The following is a 21,191-nucleotide window of genomic DNA, read 5'->3' as shown; positions in this document are numbered from 1 at the left end:
GAGGATGTTCACTGCAGTCTTGTTAATGTACATATGGATAGATTTTCATGATATGTGAAGTGAAAAAAGCAAGGTGCAGCACAGTGTATATTATATTAGCACTTTTGTGTAAGTGAAAAAAGAGGTTACACATAGGAAACTATGCACAGTGTATGCTCTCTGCATACCATTTTCTCTGGGTGGGTGTGCTAGAATCTGTACATTACCTTTAAAGAGAAAAATGGGGAGGGGGCACTCAGGATGGGAAAGTAGGCTTTGCTTTTCATTTTATTCCTTTTTTCTTATATATGCGTGTTACTTTAATTAGTTCATAAGGATAATCTAGGCAGGGGGATTTATTGAATTTTAAAAACCTAATATAGGCAATATATTGTAAAAAAAAAAAACAAAAACAACAACCTATAAATTGGTAATATTCTCATAGATTTCTGTTTTGTGACTTTACAAAATATTTAATATATACATTCATAAGGGGATCTACAGTTCCCTGAAATGTACTGGAATGTATACAGAGTTTAAAAAGTCACTGTATATCTTAATTTATTTGAACAACATGACCATTTCTGGCTTGCTTGATAGTTGCAAAAACATCCTATTTCTTTTCTTATAATGTGATCAGTATGTTTTTCTTTCCCCATCCCATTCCCCAGAAGAACTAAATCTCTGTTCTCACAGAGTCAGGACTGCAGAAATGCCTGCTGCTGGCCTCGGGGGTGAGGCGGCTGTAATGGAGTCACGGTGTCACGCAATGCTCTTTTTACTCATCTCTGGACAAAACCCCAGAATGCCCTTTTTCCTCCTCAACTTGAAATTCCAGTCAATGCCTCCCTAATGTATGGGTTTGACCATATTAATTTTCTGTCTCCTGGGCTTCCCGCCAGACAGACGGGCGGGCTCCTCGGAGCTCGGGATGCAGAGCCTGCCTGAGTGAGTGAGCAGAAACCTCCCCGGGATCTCTCCTAGCAACTTCCTCTTAACCATGTCCCTGTCGTGTTTGATGCTAACTGCTCCTCCCTCTGGCTTCGTCTTGCTCCTCTGGGCGTCCTGAGAGCCCAAATCACTTACTACATTCCTTCCATTATAATTATTCATTTCGGGGCCAAGGCTCACAGTCCTACCCAGCTCTGAGTATTTAAAAACAGCAATAACAAGCTAGGGTGGCAGAGATCTCCTATTTCATTTGTTATATGTCTTTGAAAATTTCCTATGAGCTACTCAGAAAGGATTTGAAAAAATGTTATCCCTTAAAGGAAAATGAAATTTCCTCTGAACCCTACAGACTTAAGGCTCTATCATGAGCCCGGATAGCATTAAAACCAAAAATTAAGGCCGGAGATCTGTTCCAGGTGCTCTGTTGAGGCAGGCCTGCTGCTGGTGAGGACTTAATCAGTTTCTCCAGATATTTGGGACACTAAGTGGATTTAAGGCCCTTTCACAGCTGTTTAGCTGGAACAAAAAATGCAGAAGCTGCAGGAACTATGAGAAGGAATGCAGCAAGGAGGACATGAGGGAGAAGGGCCCTGTTTGTGTTCATTGGAGGAACCTAACCTTTCTCTTCCGCTGCTTCCAATGCTTTTCTGTCCAGAGCTCAAAGTTCAAGAGGGCTACCCAGAAATCTGAGGTTTTGAAATACTGTGAAACTTGTCTAAATTGTCCTGTTTCTGGGTAAATGGATGTCCTGTCCTAAGCTGTCCTTCCCTGAGAAGACTGAAGACAACTTCTTCTCAAGATCATTTATAAAGTCCTCTTTCAAGTTAGGACTATGCTCTGAACTCAGCAAATGTCCAAGCATTTTGGGGAAAGTACTGAAAGGGGTATTAAATTGCTTGATCTTATGGATTATTTTTTGAAATTTTGAAACCTACACACATATACGTGTGTATGTTATATGTGTGCGTGTGGGTATACATGTTTCTTCACTTACACATGTATGAGATAGTCAATAATCAACCCCTAGTAGAATGTTACACTTATCAAACAAGGAGCCATTAGCCTGGGGTAGCTCTAAGGCTGTAGTGGCCTATGTAATCAAACCAAAATCTAAGCCTGCCAGGTGCCTGAAGGTTGAAACCTAAAGGACTTTAAGCTATGGCCAATCAAGAATTTCCTTCCTTTCCTTCTGCCTTTTCTCTGTTAAAGCCTCTCCCCAGCTCCTGTCACTGGAGCTTTCCTAACCACTTCCAGTTTGGCACTGCTGAATTTGAATTGATTTGTGCTCAAATAAACTCTTTAAATTTTCAATGTGCCCCAGCTTATCTTATAACAAGAGATTTACAAAGAGTGGTGACCAACTTCATCACAGCTCTGTTTATCCTTCCCTTCTGTTCATTGACGCCTGCTAGATAGGCATGGGAGACTATATTATGACATCTAAGACTGACATTCAAGCATATTTCTGAAAAGTCAGGTAAGTTTTTTATGCTCCTCAAACAACCTAATTTGGGCAAAGCACATCAAACATAGAATTAAGGAGGAAAGATTTGCAAAGTATAAAGAATAAAATTAAATTTTCTGACTGATAACTCTTTCTGTTACTCTTCCTCATGCTTCCAGAATGTTTAAGTATACTAACTGATATAGGCTCCTGTGGGCCTTCGGCCATCGTTTTAGACCACTAGAGATGGTAAAGGCGCTGGTGGGGGTGGATACGGATTCGTTCTGCTTGCATCACAACAACATCCTGTCTACTAATCTCTTCTCTGGGCTTCTAACTAGAGTTTTAGATATGCCATTTAGTTAGTAACTGCTTTTAGCTTCATTGTATATGGAATGAGCAGTAAGAATTATACTGGAGAAGTAGTGTGTGGTAGTCAAATTTATGGACATGTTTTTGGTGTTCTCTGCTAGAGCTGGTGAAGAGTGTATGGTCTTTACCTGTGACATCAGTTGTAGTGGTCACCCCATTTATGGTCTTTAATATATGCTGTCTTTGAGTCACATTCATTAATTAGGGTAGAGGCTCTGAGGTGGCTTTTCTGTAATGATGATGAATTTATGCTGATCTGAGCACTCTTTCTGGGTCCTTTTGAGTGCCCAAGAGCTGTTATTTGCAAGACAAAAGTAAACTGGGCCATAGAAATACTGTGAAACTATTTTTTAGACCTAAGTTGAGTTACAGTTTTTGTTCTTTGGTGTGTTTTTTTATTTGTTACTGTGGGGGGAGGAGGAAGTATAAAAATTAATAAGAAGTATAAACTTAATCACATTTAGTTTTGCTTTTAATTAATTCCCATATTGAAAAGAATACAATTACATGAAATCGAGATATGCCCAGACAATTTAAGACATCATGTCTCTTTGAATTCTGACTTCTTTCTGGACCCGCAGTATGTATTTCAGGTCCATCTGAATGACCTTCAGGCCTCTCAAATCCAGCATGTCCAAGAGCAAATTCTTTATCTTCTTCTCAGATCTCCACCTGTACTCAACCTCTGGGGCTATGATGTACTTCCCAAGCTTGAGTTTGTGCTGGTCTCCCTCTTCTCCTACCGCACAGCAAGTCAGTCACACTGTGTCCTGTATCTTGCCCTGTCAAATGACTTCTTGCTTCTCCCTCCACTCCAAAGCTCCGCCTTCATTCAAGCCTTCCTCATTTCTCCCAAGCAAATCCTACTCAGATCTGCCTTCTCTGGCCTGCAATATAAAGTTCACAATATGGCTTGGCATACATGGTCCTTATTTATTCTCAGCCAGCATTAGCCCCATCCCTGCCACCTATGTTCACACAAAGCCCTTTCACATTTCATGCCAGCCTTTAACTGGCAGCCCTGCCATCTCAACTGAGCAGATTTTGATTCACTATTTAAGACTTGGCAAAAATATGGTTTTCTTCGGGTGTGTTTCCCTGACTCCACCTACTGAGTTAGTTGCTGTGTCCCCATAGGTGTCATCCATACCTCTCTTGCACAAGGTAATTATCTGCTTTTTCCCCAGATGAGATTTCTCTGTAATCTCATCAAGGGCAAGGGCATGTCTTAATCATATATTTCCAGCAATCAGTCAAGTGCCTCGTAACCAGTAGGATCTCAGATGTTTGCAGAATGAATGAATTAAACGTATGGCCCAGAATATGTTAATAGCATGGTCTGAGCAACGGAGGCACTTAACCTGAAACAGGGACTATCTGCAACACGACTTGAGTAAACATTCGGGGATCTAGTTTTAACCTTGAACATGTGCAGTTTTGGCCATTAGGTCTTTCTTCTAAGTGCTTTCCTTTCTGTACACCTCCAAACGCATTACTAGTCTCTCTTAGCTTCCCTCCACTCTACACACACATAAACATATGAACACACAATTTTCTCTCTAGTGGCATCACCTTTATTAACAGCCTTCTCTGGTTGACGGCAGAATTTTGGCCATCACAACGCAAATTCTCAGCCTCAACCCTTACTGTGCCTTCCCCTCAGGCCTGGTGTCAGACACCACAGTTCTTATTCTTCTAACTGACTCCAATCAAAGAGTTCTGCTATTAAAAGCAATGGGACCAATTCTCTTTAAAAATCTCACAATCAGCCCTAGCTAGATTGGCTCATGGATAGAGCATTCGCCTGTGGACTGAAGGGTCCCTGGTTTGATTCTGGCCAAGGGCACATGCCCAGGTTGCAGGCTTGATCCCCAATGGGGGGCATGCAGGAGGCAACTGATCAATGATTCTCATCATTGATGTTTCTACTCTCTCTCCCTCTCCTTTCCTCTCTGAAAATCAATAAAAATATATTTTAAAAACATCATCAGCTTCTGAACAGTCCCTTCTGACCAAAGAATCTTTAAAAAAATTTAAAAAAATCTCACAATCACTACCATCTCTGTCCCTGCCAGATAATCTCATCTGAGGGTTTTAACATGACAGTTTGGGCTGACTACTCTATGTTGCCCTTGCAAAGGCAGCTTGAAGTCCCCCGTGAACCCAACCTGCATGCAGACAGAACAGCAGGAACCCCAGGCAGTGAGCTGCAGCATTCTCCTCTGCCAGCGATGCTGCCGGACACCAGCCCTGGGCTTAGGTGGTCAGCTGAAAGGCAACCCTCAGAGCAGCTCAGCCTGGCTAGCCTGGCAGCTTTACTTTCTCCGGGTGAGCTGAGGAGAGGGAAGCCCCTGGCACTCAAGAAGAGTGTGAGATAAGCTGATGGCAAATCCTCCTGTTAAAATTAAGTGCAATCAGTTCATTGTATGACATGATGATAAAGTTTGATAGATAGGAAAGTTTGGAGTTGGAATTCTCTTGAGGTGGAAAGCAGTAAACATAAACACCCCCGTGAAAACTACCCATAGGTCGGGAAGTAGCTGCTTATTAGCATGAGAAGATATTTACAATGTGGGAAGTGAATGGAATCTGCTTGCTTCCTATGCTCCATCAGTCACTTGTTTATTTTGTGTGCTGATTTTTAAAATTGTGGCACCAGCTGTTGTTCTGTGCAGATTATCCTATTGCTTTTTGACATTCTTTGGACACCTGGAAGATTTGGAAGAGCTTTGATGTCCTTTTTTATAATAGAGCCTTGGCAATCACTTAAGAAAAAAAATATGTTTGATAGAGTGTTAGCATCTATGAGAAGCTAATTTTAACTATCCCTTCCTAACTTAATATTTAGAAGTTTATGTTTAATCATATGGTGAATTCAGTGCTATAATTTCCTTAATCTCATGCCTACTAAATCAATAACTGTTTAAGCAAGACTGAATCTGCAATTGCTTGGCCCCACCTGTGACATCCACTATTAAGAGCCCATCCCTTTCTCTTCATGGCTTTGTTCACAACCCCTCAGCATTTATTCTTCCAATAACACTGCCTGCAAGCCACGGAAGTTCTAAATGAGGTCCAAGAGATAGAGTTGGAACTTCAAGGGGTTTGGGAGCTGAGGGAGGGGAGCCTGAAGAAAGTGAAAAATGGAATAACAGAGAATGGTATGCGGTCGTGATGAACTGTGGAAGGTGTGAACGTAAGGTCTGCATGGCAGAGCTGCTGGTTGGGCGAGCCTTGGTCTCTCTTCCCTGCCCAAGGGCTGGTGGGCTGGCTGCATTGGTTGCAACAGGGGAAGAAAAAGGATCCAAGGGGTAAAAATGGCCCTGAGATTGAGGGGAGATGTGACACAGCTACTCATGGCCCCAATTTAGAACTTGGACCCAGTAATGTCTTCAGCGAGCTACATCTGACTCCTTCAGATAGAGACCAAAAGAGAAAAAGATATATGTTTGGCTCTTCCTCGTCCAGCCACTCTACCCCAACTTCATGTCTAAGCCCCCAAACAAGGCATTACATTGTCTATCTATCTGTATGCCAACACCAGTGCCCATGCAGTCTGTACATATACCAAGTCCATTTGTAAACAAGGTAAAGAATGCATGGAAGCCAGTCTCCCCGGACTCTCCCCAGTCATACTTAGAATTTGCTTTAACCTAAGGTTATGGAGACAGACTTGAAGGGAGACATCCCAACCTTGCTAAAATGTAAGTACAAAAGGCACAAATTGGATGGATATTGATGATGTTATTTCTACTGTGACATCATCCATAGACTCCTAGTGTCTTTGCTTTGCTTCCCTATAGTGATCACAACATAAATTACTTGTCTTGTTTGACTTCCTTGTTCACCAAAGTTGAGCAGATTGTGGCCGTTTTCAACGCTTCTACCAGACAAAAAGCTTGGGACCATTTCTCGAAAGCTCAGCGCAAGAACATAGACATTTGGCGAAAACATTCTGAGGTTGGTGATTTTATTATTACTTTTTAAACACCATCACACAGCTGGATTGGCAGAGAATAGTGTGGCTGCAGTCATTACGGTTTTTGTTAGAGTGGGCAGTCATCTTGCCGTTGTCCTGTCTCATTGTCACCCAAATCCAGCTCAGATTTGTTCCTTACCCAGCAAAGAGCTGACTTCCTGCTTGGAGGACAGAGAGCTCTTCTCCCCTGCAGTGGGAGAGCAGAAAGCCTTCCATTCATAGCCAAGAGCTCAGAAATAAACCAAGCCACTTTGCCTCATGATTATGAAATGAAGTGCAAAGTAAAACAGAAAACCAGTTTTTAATAAATACGGAGTTTTTGTCGCTGTTCTGCTACCTGATGAGGACAGTTTGTTCTTTGGTCTAGAAATGGCAGGTATGCCTCTCATGCACACTTTCTCATCATGAGCAATGCCTTAGTCCCTGTACTAGCCAGCAGGTTAAACCACACCTCTCCCGGTGCAAACTTCCCCAGGGGAGGGAGCGGCCGGGCTAGCCACGTCTGCCCTCTGCATCAATGCATGTGTGAATGTGAGTATTCACCCCAAGGGAAGAGTCCAGAACTTGACCTTCTTTGACACGTAGAAGGGCCAAAATGTGTCATTAGTCATTGGTCGTCCAGCTGTTATTTTTAACTCCACAGTGTAGTGTACGCTTTGAACCTGTACTTTAACAGTAAGTATACTGTCTTTGTTTGCTTATTCTTTCTTTTTTTAATGAGAGAATGTTTTTCATGTGGATGTCTCTCCATCTCTAGCATGTTGATATCAGAGTTCTCTAAATGATATTCCCCTTTCAAAATCCCAAACTTATAGAAGGTAAGGTTTATTTACTTAATGATTTTGGCTCCCACTTGTAAAATAAGTGTTTTATATAGAGTTTGAAGAACCACAAAGTACTGTGATATCAATCATTTGGGTAGCACTTTAAGTGCCCATTAACTAATGCTAAATTACAGCTGAATACCAATGGCACTAGATATAATATCCACATGAATAGCAAATGAATCCTTTATTATCACTGTTATTATGGTGAATGCCGATGACTTCACAATAATGGGACACTTAAAGTGCTAGTGCAATTTATTGTTAAGAAAGACATTTTTATTTTGTTCACAAATGCCTAAGAAGGTGATGGTGAGTGATGCAGTTCTGTTCCTCTGTTCAGCATTGTGAGTAAGGAGAAGGTGGGGTTTCTCTTTAACTTTTCAGGGGCCAGAAAAAACAAAGGATGCTTCCCTACTGTTCCCCCAGACACTGAATCGAGACCCCAGTATCCCAATTAAGGTTGATTTTCTGGAGGAAAGAGCCTTAGTTTATGATGAAATATACAAATTGAGGGTTATGAAACACAGATCAGAATCCATGAACTATGATTCAGATTTGGGAACAATCTATGAATTGCTTATTTTTTTCCTTCACGTAAATACCAAACATGATTAAAAGAAATATTAAGAAAAAGGCAAATGGCAGGATGCTGAATAAACCTGTGCATAGAAAGGCTGGCATTAGTAGTGTCAGCAAATATCAGCTACTGATTTAATTCACACTTCCTGCCACGTCTGACCCCCTCTCCTGGCGTCCCCCGTGCTGGGGCCAGGGCTGTCCTCTCCATTGAGGAGCAGGACACGCGAGGTTCCAGCTTTATTCCAGGGGAGCCTGCTCGCCTTGCTCCCTGCTGAGGGGTAGAAAGGATGCTGTCCTGACGTTGTGCCTGCGAAGGGCCTTTATGGCTCTCCCTGCCACTCCCGCCAGCTCTATGGATGTACCAGGAAATAGGATTCTAAATTACCTTTGATTTTCTCTCCGACGTGTTGCTTAATTGATTAAGTACCAGTTGGTAATTTTACATTGTGGATGATTTCTCAGTTGCACATAAGCTTGATAATTGGCTTGATTTTTCCGCGTTCCCATGTACAGCATCTGTTAATTATCTGCAACACCTTTGCAGATTTATTAGAGTGTGCGAGTGATTTACTGCTGAACCAGAGGCGCCCTGTGGAAACACCCTCAGCTTGTTTTTTTCCTCCCATTGTTTTCCTTTCTGCCGCCCTCCCCCACTAGAACAGCTACTGTATGACAGTTTGTCATTAATTGTGGGGACTAAACAACAGGCTCTTTCAGGCTCATTTATTCTCTCCGCCTGGCTTTTCCTTGTTTTAAGTATTTTCAGGCCACCTCTTCGGGAATTGGCCTCTTTGTCAGAAAAATTAGCTGTCCACAACCTAAAAACTTCCCCACTAATCACGTGTGACATCTGCCTCTGATACCATGGTGTTGTTTAAGGCAGGACTGGCACCCCCTTCTACTCGGTGGCATGTCATGCGAGGAGGCCTGGGCCGTCAGCCTGGTGGCCATCAGGACTGCCCTGACATGTGTCCCTGTCCCAGGGACCTTGCCTCTCTGCTGGTCCCCCTCCCCGTCCTCTGTATTGGTGATTCCCAGGGTTCAGAGTTGACACGCAAATACTTTCCTTCCCATCATGCCACAGTACACATCTGTGAGCTAAGCAGGGAAGACAATGGAAAGAACCTGTCACACAGACTACTATGTGCACACACTGATTGAATGGGCCTTAGAACTATGCTTAAAGTCATGCCATCAGTACCTCGTCGTACTTTAGCTTTATTGTTACTCAAAGGTTTATTATAAAGTGAAATTATTTTAACTATTTGACTTTATTTAAAGACTTCAATTTAAATGAGGTAAAAAGGGGAAACACATATAAGAGAACACAATGGATAAGGATTCACAAACACATAATATAGAAATTTATACAAATAATATGATTATTTAACATACATGATTACAGTGTTCTGATTTTTAGATACAGTTGTAAAACAATATTCTGTAATTCCTTATTTTTATAAGTTTTCACATGGCATGCTTGCATTCAAATGGCCTTTATTACTACTATTCCCCATGTATGTGTGAGTTGACAAAAGCTCAATGAAATTAAATGCCTTGGCTGCAGTCACTCCTGTAATAGGTGGAGAGCGTAAGATATAATCCTAAGATCATAAAGTGATGCTAAAGCAACCATCACAACAAAAACAATAAACTCTACACTATAATGTAAAAACACTAGGAAAAGAAGACATCTGTTTTTATTTTGCCCTCCAACATATTTTTAAATTTGACCATTTGAATATGTGAATGGTGTGTGTGTGTGTGTGTGTGTGTGTGTGTGTGTGTGTGTGTATGTGAGTGTGTGTGTGATCACACAGGGCCACATGCTCACATGCAGGGCCCCTATTCTGCAGGAAGAATAATAGAGGTCTGCATTTTCAACTTGGAGAACCATGTGCTTAACATGAGGCTAAGTATCTTACATGCATTAACTTATTTTATTCTCAAAAGTATGATCATCACAATATTCCAGTGAGTAAATTGAGGCCAAGGGAGATGAAGAAACATTCCTAGAGCTACACAGTACAGTGGGTCAGTAGCAGACCAGTCTTTTAAACGTTTCCTTGCTTGTATTCCTAATCCTTAACGATGAGCCCCTCCTGTGTGCCACTCATGGTGATAGGTATTTCTGTGTAATCCTCACAACAGCCCTGCTAGGTGGATGTTGTTATCTCCTTTTCTACAAATGTGGAAATTGAAACTTGAGAGATTAATAATTTGCTGAAGAGCCCTTGACTAGTCATTGGTGAGCAGGAATTATTCTAAGTCCGATACCAGATTCCTGTCTTTCCACCCCCACCTTCTGTACCCCTCAGAATGTTTTCCTAGATTAGGTGGGGCAATGTTTGAAAGGGGAAAACTGCAGATAGGTGCTCATGTGTCAGCCATAATACACTAAAAGACCGTTGGGAAAGTGACTAACATTCGTGTACTCTTAACTTTCAGGAGCTCCGGAATGCTCAAAGTGAGCAACTTATGGGCATCCGTCGCGAAGAGGAGATGGAAATGTCAGATGATGAGAACTGTGACAGCCCAACTAAAAAAATGAGAGTCGATGAATCAGGTAACGCTGAAAACCGCCACACACCGAGGTATCTCAGTGATGTTCCTAATCCCAGGTGGGGCATATACATTGGGGAATGAACACATAACTCACCTTTATTGAGTTATACTAAACTTTCATCTCTGAGTGACTGTGTCTTTTATTAGTAGAACTTTACACTTCTTGGGAACATAGTAATTTAAATGGTTCCAGTTGTTTCTTTATGAGTAGGTCTGAGGCCGTTATACTTTTTTCAGGGTTACTTGCCTGTTCTCATAAAAATCCTTTTCCATAGTATGGTAGCCACCACTGATGCTGAAATGCAGATAAAATCTAGCTTCAGTCAGTGTCCTAACATGCGAATTGTTTAATCCCTGAGGAAGCTTTCTAGCCTCTGAAAGAGCTCGCTGGAGAATTAGACTGTTCTCCAGTGAACTTTGGTTCACCTAACCTGCCGTCAGAGGGTTGGCCCACTTTGTACCAAGGAAGGGGCATCACTCTTGAGCTGTAAAAAGGAGAGAATCTCAGAGTGAACTTGGTTCATGTACTCCGTCTCATCTGAGGTACTAATGTAAAACTCTGTCCTTGAATTGTGTATATGTAAATCCCTTGGTCTTGTAGAAGCAGGCCAAGGACGCGGTCACTCCACATAGGGGACACCAATGGGGAAGAGTTTGGTGTAAAGGGCCCAGGAAGAACCAGAGTTGCCACTGTTGCCAAAAAAAAAAAAAAAAAAAAGAAAAGAAAAAGACAAATAGAGGCATGACAGATTTGATCTATCTCCTCGTATGTACCGGTGAATAAACACTCACCTGTCCCAAGCTTTTTAACAGGAAGAGTCGGGTAACCAGAAACAGGTGACCTTTGCTAATTTGTTGGTAGAAGCCAAAATCAAGATTCAGAAAATGGTCATGTCATCAGGGTTGCAGAGTGGTGTGAATGCCCTGTTTCTCCAGGGCTTTCAAGGAGAATCAGAGGCGTAAATGATGGTAGCAAGGAAAGCTGCTTTGTCCGGGGGCAGCAGAGGGAGCTCAGCGTCCTTAGAGCAGTGGTTCTCAGAAGTGTGGTCGTCAGTCCAGCAACACCAGCATTGTCTAGGACAGTGGTCAGCAAACTCATTAGTCAACAGAGCCAAATATCAACAGCACAACGATTGAAATTTCTTTTGAGAGCCAAATTTTTTGAACTTAAACTATATAGGTAGGTACATTGTTATTAACTTAATTAGGGTACTCCTAAGGCTTAGAAAGAGCCACACTCAAGGGACCAAAGAGCCGCATGTGGCTCGAGAGCCACAGTTTGCCGACCATGGGTAGGAACTTACTAGAAATGCACATTCTCAGGCCTTGCTCAACACCTACTGAATCAGAAACCGTCAGGGAGGTGGAGGTGAGAGCCAGCAATCTGCGATTTGAGCCCTGCAGGGAATTCTGTTGCAGGCTGAAGTTTGAGACCAACCGCCTTAGCACATTTTCCTTTTAGCCTCAAATTCCATTTATTTATATCTTATATCTTTCAGAAGCTTGGCATAAACGAAGGCACCATGCCCCTCTTTTCTGAAGCCTTTGTCTGAAAAGTGAAGCTAGCATGTGTGTGTCACTGTGTGCCTCCTAGTGAGACACTACAGATTTCTCAGGACTGCTTCGTAATTGGGTTTAAATTTGCTTGTTTGAGGAAACCATCCTCCTCACGGCATTTCTACTCTGCACACCTTCATCTGTCAAAGGAAAAGAGTAAATTTTAGTGTGATTTTCTTAAACTCAATGACATCTTCCCATAAAAATATAAAATATTTTTCTCAAAAAAGCTTTCATCATTTTTGAAGTTTCTAGATGAGAGGCAGGTCTACATGAAACTTGTATCTTTAACATACTTAATAAGGTATGTGTAGGAGAAAAGAATTGAGTTAATGAGAAATTTTTATTTGAACCTGTGGCTTTTTTGGCAAGGAAAGGACATTTTTTAAAAAACAACCAATCAATTTCCCGAGTAAGAAATGTGTCTAATTTTGTAGTCTGCTTAGGATAGGGCCAGAATGATGACTGAGAACAGTGGCTCACAGGGGAGGTTACAGACCATAGCAGCGAGCGTGTCCCTGTAGGATCTCCCTGAGCTCTGCTGCAGAAGAATCCACAGAGGTGCCAAGACCTCTCCCCTAGCAGGGACCACAGGGTCCTCTCTGGAAGGTTGACTGAAGAGGCATCTCTCTGACCTCTCTTCGTTTTCCCCAGGCGTCTGGTAAGAGCCTGAAGTGGGACCTGAGCTTTCAGAAGCTTTCACCAGGCTTGTTACTTGGTCAGTAGAATTAATGAGCACAACACGGCCTGTTCTCTACTGAGTGCTGAGGGAAAAGATGAAAGAACTGGAGTTCAAATGCCAGGCCCCCAGGAGTTCAAAGTCTTTTTTGTGCTTTCAAAATGAGACGGACCAGGGAACGTGGCATGTGGTTTATGAGGAAAGCTCAGGACTGATTAGAGGGAAAGGAAAGCAACTAACCTTTTTTATTCCACTGGGCCCCGAAGATCATGCCAAAAGCAGGCAGCGGTTTTTTCTTTCGGCTGCATGTTGGGGCCACTGTCGGAGAGCAGGAATTCCCATCTGGTCTTTTACCCAGCCGAAGACAGATTTCTTCCAACAGCTGCTTGAAGCAGGGACCCAGGGACCGGGTGTGGAGTGCGGGGGGCGGCAGCAACCTGAGGGGATCTTTCAGTGGTATCTCCTCAGGTGACCCAGCACTAATTGTAGGTACACATTTGCAGCTGTCAGGCACCTGTGAGCAGGCCTCTTCAAAATGTAGTTCTAATTCACTAGCGGGAATTGCCAAATGCTGAAATAGAAGCAAAATCCTCCATCTTCTAAAGAATCCCTTGCCCTTTTCGTTTCTGCTAAAACAATGAGATTTTGTCTTGGATGCTCTGAGCAGTAGCTGCCCCAGACATTCTTGGAAATTGAAGGGATTTCCTTCTGGGGTCCCGGGCCTGTGGGAGGCCTGTGGTGAGGCTGCCCCCCGACAGGATGCTTGAGTTTGGTCCACCAGTGCTGGCTTTCCTCCTCCTCTGTCTCCTGGAACAAAAGCTAACAGGCAGTTTTATTTCTGAGGGGCAGCCGGGGACAACTGGTTTCTAGAGAAGACACAATGTATCATGTGGGAGGACTTGTATACCTTGCGCTAAATTCTTTTTAAAAAATCAAAATTGGTCAACATATCTCTGATCTTCTGGTTATGAAGAATATTTCATTGTACTTCCGCTTTTCACCACCCATAATAATTTACCACGTGTCTGACTAGAGTCCCCCGCATGGCTCTCCCTACAATATAGTAGTAGTTCTGGGCGGGCTGTTCACTGCTCCCCATCAGCTGGATCTTGAAAGGGAAGGCAGTTTGGTGAAGCAAAACTAAGATGATGATAAAAATTAAAATGAGTTTTGTTAATAAATTTGAAAACCAAGACAGATTTATCGAAGCATTCATTCAAGAAGATCGGCACCCTGTTCTGAAGCCTGTGAAGATAGTTTTTGATAAAAATTCAATTTATTATTGCATAGTCTACCTCCTACTGGAATCAAGCCAAACTTTAAAAGCTGTATCTATTCCTCCTCCCCCCTCCTTCTCCCTCTCTTTTTCTCTTTAATTCCTCCTCTCCCCCCCCCACCACCGCCCCCCCCCCCCCCGGCCCCAGGTTGACTGTAGGGGTGAGGACAAGAAAGCTCAAGGAAGAGAGGAGAAGAAAGAGGAAGTCTGTCCTAGATCTTAAGGCCTCAGATAGCAGAACCTGATCAGTCTTAGCACTGTGAGCGTCCAATGAATCAATGCACTCAAAGGCCTTGCTTACAGTGCTGACTCTGCTTATTATCTTGGTCGTCCTCCAGCTCCTGGCCCCAGGCCTTTCACCAAGTCAGTGCTCAAGCAAAGTGTGTTGACTTCAACTGCATATTCCCCTTCTTCTGGTCTTTATGCTTTTTTTCCATAAGTTTATAGGAAGATGGCAACCCTAAGAACATTTGTTCTAATTAAATGGCAAGCATTAGTCTGGCAGGTGTTGCTCAGTTGGTTGGAGTGCTGTTCCACACACTGGAAGGTTGTAGGTTTGATTCCCCGTCAGGGCACATACCCAAGTTGGGGGTTCAATCCCTGTTCCGGGTGCATATAGGAGGCAACTGATAAGTTTCTCTCTCACAGTGAAGTTTCTCTCTCTTTCTCTTTCCCTTCCTCTCTCTTTCAAATCAGTAAAGCCATATCCTTGGGTGAAGGTCAAAAAATAAATACATAAAAAGAAAAAGAATATTAAATGGCAAGTATTAATAAGCATGTTTAAACAAAGATAATTCATTTCCCCCACATGGTCTGAACATGTGTACATACAAAATACAGTGCCACGTGCTCAATAGTCTACACTTCAGAAAGTTGAAACCCAGCTTCATTCTGATTATTACTAAACATCTGTCAAGCACCTGGTTGTGTTCAAGGCTCTGTGGACCCTGGGCATAGGGCAAGGGTTAGACACAGTGTACCCTGCCCTCAAGTGTGTGAGATGCTTTTAGAAGAGAAGAAATATATTAACCTAATAAAAATACAATGCCTAATGCCACATGTGTTCTAAAGCCACGAATTTAAATTCAGTATAAACTAAAATGAACATAATTTCCCCAGTGTATGTGCCTCATCCAGTATTTAGGGAGTATACATTGTATATTGAACACAAACTTTAGAAGAATAAAACTAATATGTCCTTTGCCTAATAGACAACCCTTAAACCATTCCATAATGCACAAATGTTCTTGGGTTTTAATTACACCTCATTTAAGCTCTGAGTTCTTTAGGGGAGCAATTACTTTTTTAATTATGAAGAATGTTTTCTGGGTTGTCAATTTTCCATGGAAACACACCACATCATAGGTACAGACTTTTAAAAATTTTTCAATAAGAAATCATTTGGAAAGATTTGCCAAATCTTTCAGCCAGCCGAGTCAAATTTGAGACTCATAATTAAGTTCAGTTGGAATTAGCAGTATTCAGTCTGCCTGAATAGTTTTATATGTAGCTGGAAGCGTTAGTTTTAAAAAAAAATTTAATAATAAGGCTCTCTTTGTTATCCCCTTCATCTCTTTGAACACCAGGACTGCCTGTTTTTCTGATTTAGTTTGTTTCCTGCTTAGGAGTGCTTTTGATAGACATAAAGGGTGCCCAACGGGAAGGTTACAGTCACAGTCAGGCTCACTGCCACCCCAGCACCACACTGGACGCTGGAGGGGAGCGCAGGGTCCTTCAGCCTGTGGCGGGGCCAACTGAAGGGGGCCGGGCCGTCTCACTCGCAGTTGGTAGACGCTTCCCATTGAATTGAGTGCAATGTGAGCAGGCTTACTCTGGAGTTGCTTAGAACTCTGCAGAGGGCCACAAGCATTCAGATGGGGCAAGTGAGTCCACGCCACTTGCCGTCGGGGTGGAGCCCCTGCACCAGCAGACCCAGAGGCAGGCATGTCCGTGGTGAGAGGAGCCTGGGAGGACAAGCTGTTTGTCGCCTTCTGTGTGCACATGTAATGACAGCCCGAAGGAGGAATCCAGCAGTGGTGTGTGTCTATCAGCGACCACCCTGTTAAAGACAAGCATTTTATTTTCACCACAAAAGAATGTCTCCTGGGAGCCCAAATGCTTAACAAGAAAGGGTGATTAATTAAAACTAATACGGCTTCAAGATGATAAAATACATCTTCCGAGGTGGGCTCCGTAGCCTGCTTCATTCCTAAATTCTGGAAACAGAGCTTCATTTACAAGCATAGTTGTTGCTTGACCTGGGAAGAGTATAACCAAATGGCCAGAAGCACAAGGCTTTCTCTCTCTCTCTCTCTCTCTCTCTCTCTCTCTCTCTCTCTCTCTCTTTTCTTGCTAATCTTGCCAAATAATTCCAATGTATGTTTATTTTGGATAGATTTTTTTCAGTGCCCTGATTTTATATACCGTTACGGTTCTCTCTTCATAATGAACATGTTCCTGAAAACTATAAAATCATCATTTTGTAAATTGCTTTACCTTTTAAGTGCAAGAGACAGGTGCTATTACATGGGAGGGAAGCGTTCCTTCTGCCCAGCCAGGCTGTGTTCATCTGTTTTGCAAATTCACATTTGGAGCCTACACTGTCTTTCAGTTTAGCCCCTTAGAATCTTATTTTTATGTGGCGCCTGACAATGCCTTATTCCTGACATCGCTCTCAGATACGCACACATTTTCCATAACCGTGTGTTTTATGTAAAGTTGATCTGTGCTGCTGAAATCGCATTGTGTCTAGGAAAGCACGGATTTCCCCGACACTGTAACCACTCACCTGCGCTGCACCTCCACAAAACCGGGCGCCCTCGCGGAGGTTCTCAAACAAACCACCTGCTTGACACTGGCTTGGAGCTGGTGGGCTCTCACTGGCTTCCAGTGCAATAGGCCAGCACCTTCTCCAGCTGCATGTGCAGAGTAGACTCGGGCTCTGTTAGCCCTGGCTTCTTGCCTAGTGACATGAGCCCGGGGAGCTGGTGAAGGGCTTGGGCTGTTGGGCCATTGGCAGGCAGAGGAGAAGAGAGAGGAAGTTAACAGCCAATTTTCATAAAGAACCACACAGACCCTGACCTGGGAAGAGTGTAACCGAATGGCCAGAAGCACAAGGGCCCAGCCCACTTGCTGGTGCACAGCCCCAGTGTGTGATTCCCCTCAGCTGCCGGGGACACTGTTATCCGGATTACAGTTTATTATGTTCTCTGGGCATATCGTCTGATAAGTTGATGCAGGATCATTGCATAGGAGAGTAGATGTAATCCTGTTTTCTTAGCAGGCTTTCAGGACACTGAGGGAATATTTATGTAATAAGATGCAAAGTTGCTATGGAAAATACTATAGCAACCCAACATCTTCCCAGAGCCAGGCAGCCACTTGTAACAGCAATCTAAATTTACATTTATTTTAGTGTCATTTTATCGACACTCTTAGTATCTCATTCTGACAGGATGTTAAAATATGTTTTCAGGTTGTATTTGAGCAGAATTAACACAGTGCTGTTAGATTTTAAGTGTGGTTTTCACAACTTCTGAAAAAAAAAATCAGAATATTTTTGAGGGAATTTAGATGACTTCATCTGGGTAAGTTTGTAAGTTTTCTTTTTCTTTCCTAAATGTAGGAAAGAATTCCTAGTAGTATTTATTTCTAATTTTGCTTTTTAGTTTGTAAATAATAAGTAGGAATTTCTGGTTGTGAAACAGGGATTACCCTTTTCAACACGGACACAATTTGCCGAGTGCTCTCCTGTGATTCTATCGGTGCTCATAGAAAACACTTTTAGGAGATCAGCTCACGGCCCTCCAGTAGCATGTAACATGCTAAACATAAATTCTGTTTTTCTTTTTCAAACTTCTTTTAAAAATTGATTTTGAGAAAGAGAGGAAGGAAGAGGGAGAGGGGGAGAGAAACATTAGCATCGATATGAGAACGAAACATTAATCAGCTGCCTCCTGCATGCCCATTCCAGAGATTAAGCCCCAAACCCAGGCATATGCCCAGACTGGGAGTCGAACCAGCAACCTCTTGGTGCGGGATGATGCCTAACCAACTGAGCCACACCAGCCAAGGCAAACCTGTTTTTCATATAAAAATAACACCTGGTCATTTTGGAAAATCTAATAATGAAGAATAAAGAAAGAAGAAAATAGCCCTGGCCAGGTGGCTCAATTGGTTGGAGGGTCATCGCATAGACCAAAAAGGTTGCGGGTTCCATTCCTGGTCTGGGCGTATATAAGGAGGCAACCAACCAATGATGTTTCTCTCTCTCTCCCTTTCTCTTCCTCTCTCTCTAAATTCAATTTAAAAATTACCTTTAGTTGAGAACTTTTTTTTAAAAAAAGGAAATAAAATTGTGTTAGTTTCTATAAAAGACTGTGTGGTTTCTATTTTTTCTTCTACACAGATTAACTATGTAAGCATTTTTCTATGTATTTTTAAAGCTCAGACACAGTAATTCTGCATGATTTTGTTTTCAGACAGACCTTATATAACAAGTGAATTTTTTAAGCTTCCTTTTTATATGTTAATTAAATAGAAAATTAGAGCAAATCATGTGTATCCTTCCAGGATCATGGGCTCTTTCATAGGCACCTATGAGAATTGATGCTATAATCTTTGAGGTGTCCAAAGCGAATGCCTGAGGTTATTAAAATCCTGAAAACTGGACCAGCCCTCCCAAAAGCATGTTCCAGATCCCTTAAATGTGCGTGTGGCAGAGAAGCTGTAGTTACCTAGCTGGTTGGTAGTGGAAAGAGAGCATCTACTGATTTTCCTCTGTGCCTCTCCAGTTACACCTTCAAGTGTGACTCAAACACTGTGAAAGTGGGACACTAGCCAAAAGAATCAATAACAGACCCTATTAAAACATATGTTGGGACCAACTTCTTAGCACACTGATGGACTTACTGATGGACTTGCTGTTTATGAACATCATTGTCCTAATTCTCCTCGGCTTTCATACTGTATTGCTTATCCAAGCACAGTTGGTGGCATAAAGCTATTATATCTTGATTCCTAACACTGTTGCTCATAAGCTTCATTAATCAAAGACCTAAAGATGCTGGATTTATGGTATGAATACAAAAATGAGGACAGGAGAATGTCTTACAGAATTCCAGTTAGTCATACACATTCAGTGCTACGCAACTAATGAAAAAAAAATAATTGAAAGAAGTAATCACTTTCTTCCCTTTCTCAGAAATTCCGCCTGCTGCTGTATGATACTGATACAGCAGGTCCTCATGTAACATCCTTTTGTTCAGTGCCATTTCATTATAATGTTGATGAGAAAAAAAATTGATTCCTGGCTGGAGTCACTGTGTGAAATCTGCACGTTTTCCCACATCTGCGTGGGTTTCTCCAGTTTCTCGTTTCCTCCCACGTCCCGGTGATGTTCAGGAGAGGTGAACCGGTTAAGTGTCTAAGTTGTCCCCCTCTGGGTGATGTGGGTGTGAGTGCGCCCGGCGATGGAATGGTGTTCTGTCCTGGCCAGGGTTAGTTCCCACCTTGTGCCCTGAGCTGCTGGGATAGGCTCTGCAGAGCCACCTCAACCCTTAACTGGAACAAGGGGGTTGGAAATAATGAACTTACTTGTCTTTATTAATCTTTCTTAAATGTATGTATGGCTTATATCTATTTCAATGTTTAATATTAGAAGTATTTAAGCTTAGAAGTTTGGTGATGTTTTTGTGATCAGAAATATGCTCCAGAAACTTAACTCCCATTTATATCAATTAGCTTATGGTCAAGTTGTTTTTGTCGTATATTGTCCCCCATAAAGTCACCATTTTCAAGAACATATGGATTATGTTAAGTGAAGACTTAACTGTATTTAGAAGCCCTGGATATTGAAGTTTGCTAATTAAAAGCTAGTATAGTAAGCCCTCCCATATCTAAATGGCTTAGAGACACTTCTCTCACTTGGGTGAATGTCGTTGATACCAGAGAGGGACTAAGTACTCAGCAACTGTTCTCCCCGGTTCTAGGGCACAATGTGGAAGCCCTCTGGGAGGTGGCCAGAGAAAGGAAGTTGTATTTGACTCCCATACTAGCAGAGAAGGAGGGACAGATGTTTTAAGGCAGAGTCTATGCCAGGGGTGGGCAAACTTTTTGACTCGAGGGCCACAATGGGTTCTTAAACTGGACCGGAGGGCCGGAACAAAAGCATGGATGGAGTGTTTGTGTGAACTAATATAAATTCAAAGTAAACATCATTACATAAAAGGGTACGGTCTTTTTTTTTTAGTTTTATTCATTTCAAATGGGCCGGATCTGGCCTGCGGGCCGTAGTTTGCCCACGGCTGGTCTATGCTATAGCGTTTCAAACTGGGTTTTGCAGGTTCTTCAATGAGCCCACTGTAACTTCCAGAGCTGCTGGGTCCCAGAGGCCCTAGCTCTCCACTTGGGCCATGTGAGTCCTTGCCACTTGACACAGTTACCTAACTCTCTAATTATCAGAACTACTCTAGAAACATGTAAATATCTAACACCAGGGAACTGGTTAATTAATTATATACCTACTAGAGGCCCAATGCATGAAATTCATGCAAGAGTAGACCTTCCTTCCCCCGGCTTCCAGCACTGGCTTCCCTCTGGCACCTGGGACCTGGGCTTCCCTCTCAGCCCTGGCTTCATCTGGAAGGTCGTCCGGAAGGATGTCAGGTCTAATTAGCATATTATGCTTTTATTATTATAGATTAGAGGCCTGGTGCATGAAATTCATGCATGGGGGTGGGGGGCGTCCCTCAGCCTGGCCTACACCCTCTCCAATCTGGGACCTCTCGGGGGATGTCCGACTGTTAGTAAGTCAGACATCCCTCTCACAATCTGGGACCACTGGCTCCTACCCACTCACCTGCCTGCCTGCCTAATCACCCCTAACCCCTCTGCCTGCCAGCCTGATTGACCCTAACTGCCTCTGCCTGCCAGTCTGATCGCTCCTACCTTGCTCCCCTGCTGGCCTGATTGACCCTAACTGC

The 21,191-nt window shown here is 42.7% G+C and overlaps 1 protein-coding gene across 2 annotated transcripts in view; it reads left to right on the top strand.

Annotated features, from left to right (window-relative positions):
* The window catches only part of ENOX1 (ecto-NOX disulfide-thiol exchanger 1), a 626,117-nt gene that overhangs the window by 493,612 nt on the left and 111,314 nt on the right, over positions 1-21,191 (top strand). For both annotated transcript variants that reach the window (XM_036300802.1, XM_036300801.1), the window contains exons 11-12: positions 6,600-6,706; positions 10,580-10,697. In XM_036300802.1, the coding sequence (XP_036156695.1) occupies positions 6,600-6,706; positions 10,580-10,697 (225 nt within the window). The remainder of the gene's footprint in view (positions 1-6,599; positions 6,707-10,579; positions 10,698-21,191) is intronic.

Source organism: Myotis myotis, unplaced genomic scaffold (genome assembly GCF_014108235.1).
Source record: "Myotis myotis isolate mMyoMyo1 unplaced genomic scaffold, mMyoMyo1.p scaffold_m19_p_3, whole genome shotgun sequence".
Lineage (NCBI taxonomy): Eukaryota > Metazoa > Chordata > Mammalia > Chiroptera > Vespertilionidae > Myotis > Myotis myotis.
The sequence above is the reverse complement of the archived record's forward strand: the minus strand, read 5'-3'. Positions and strand labels throughout refer to the sequence as shown.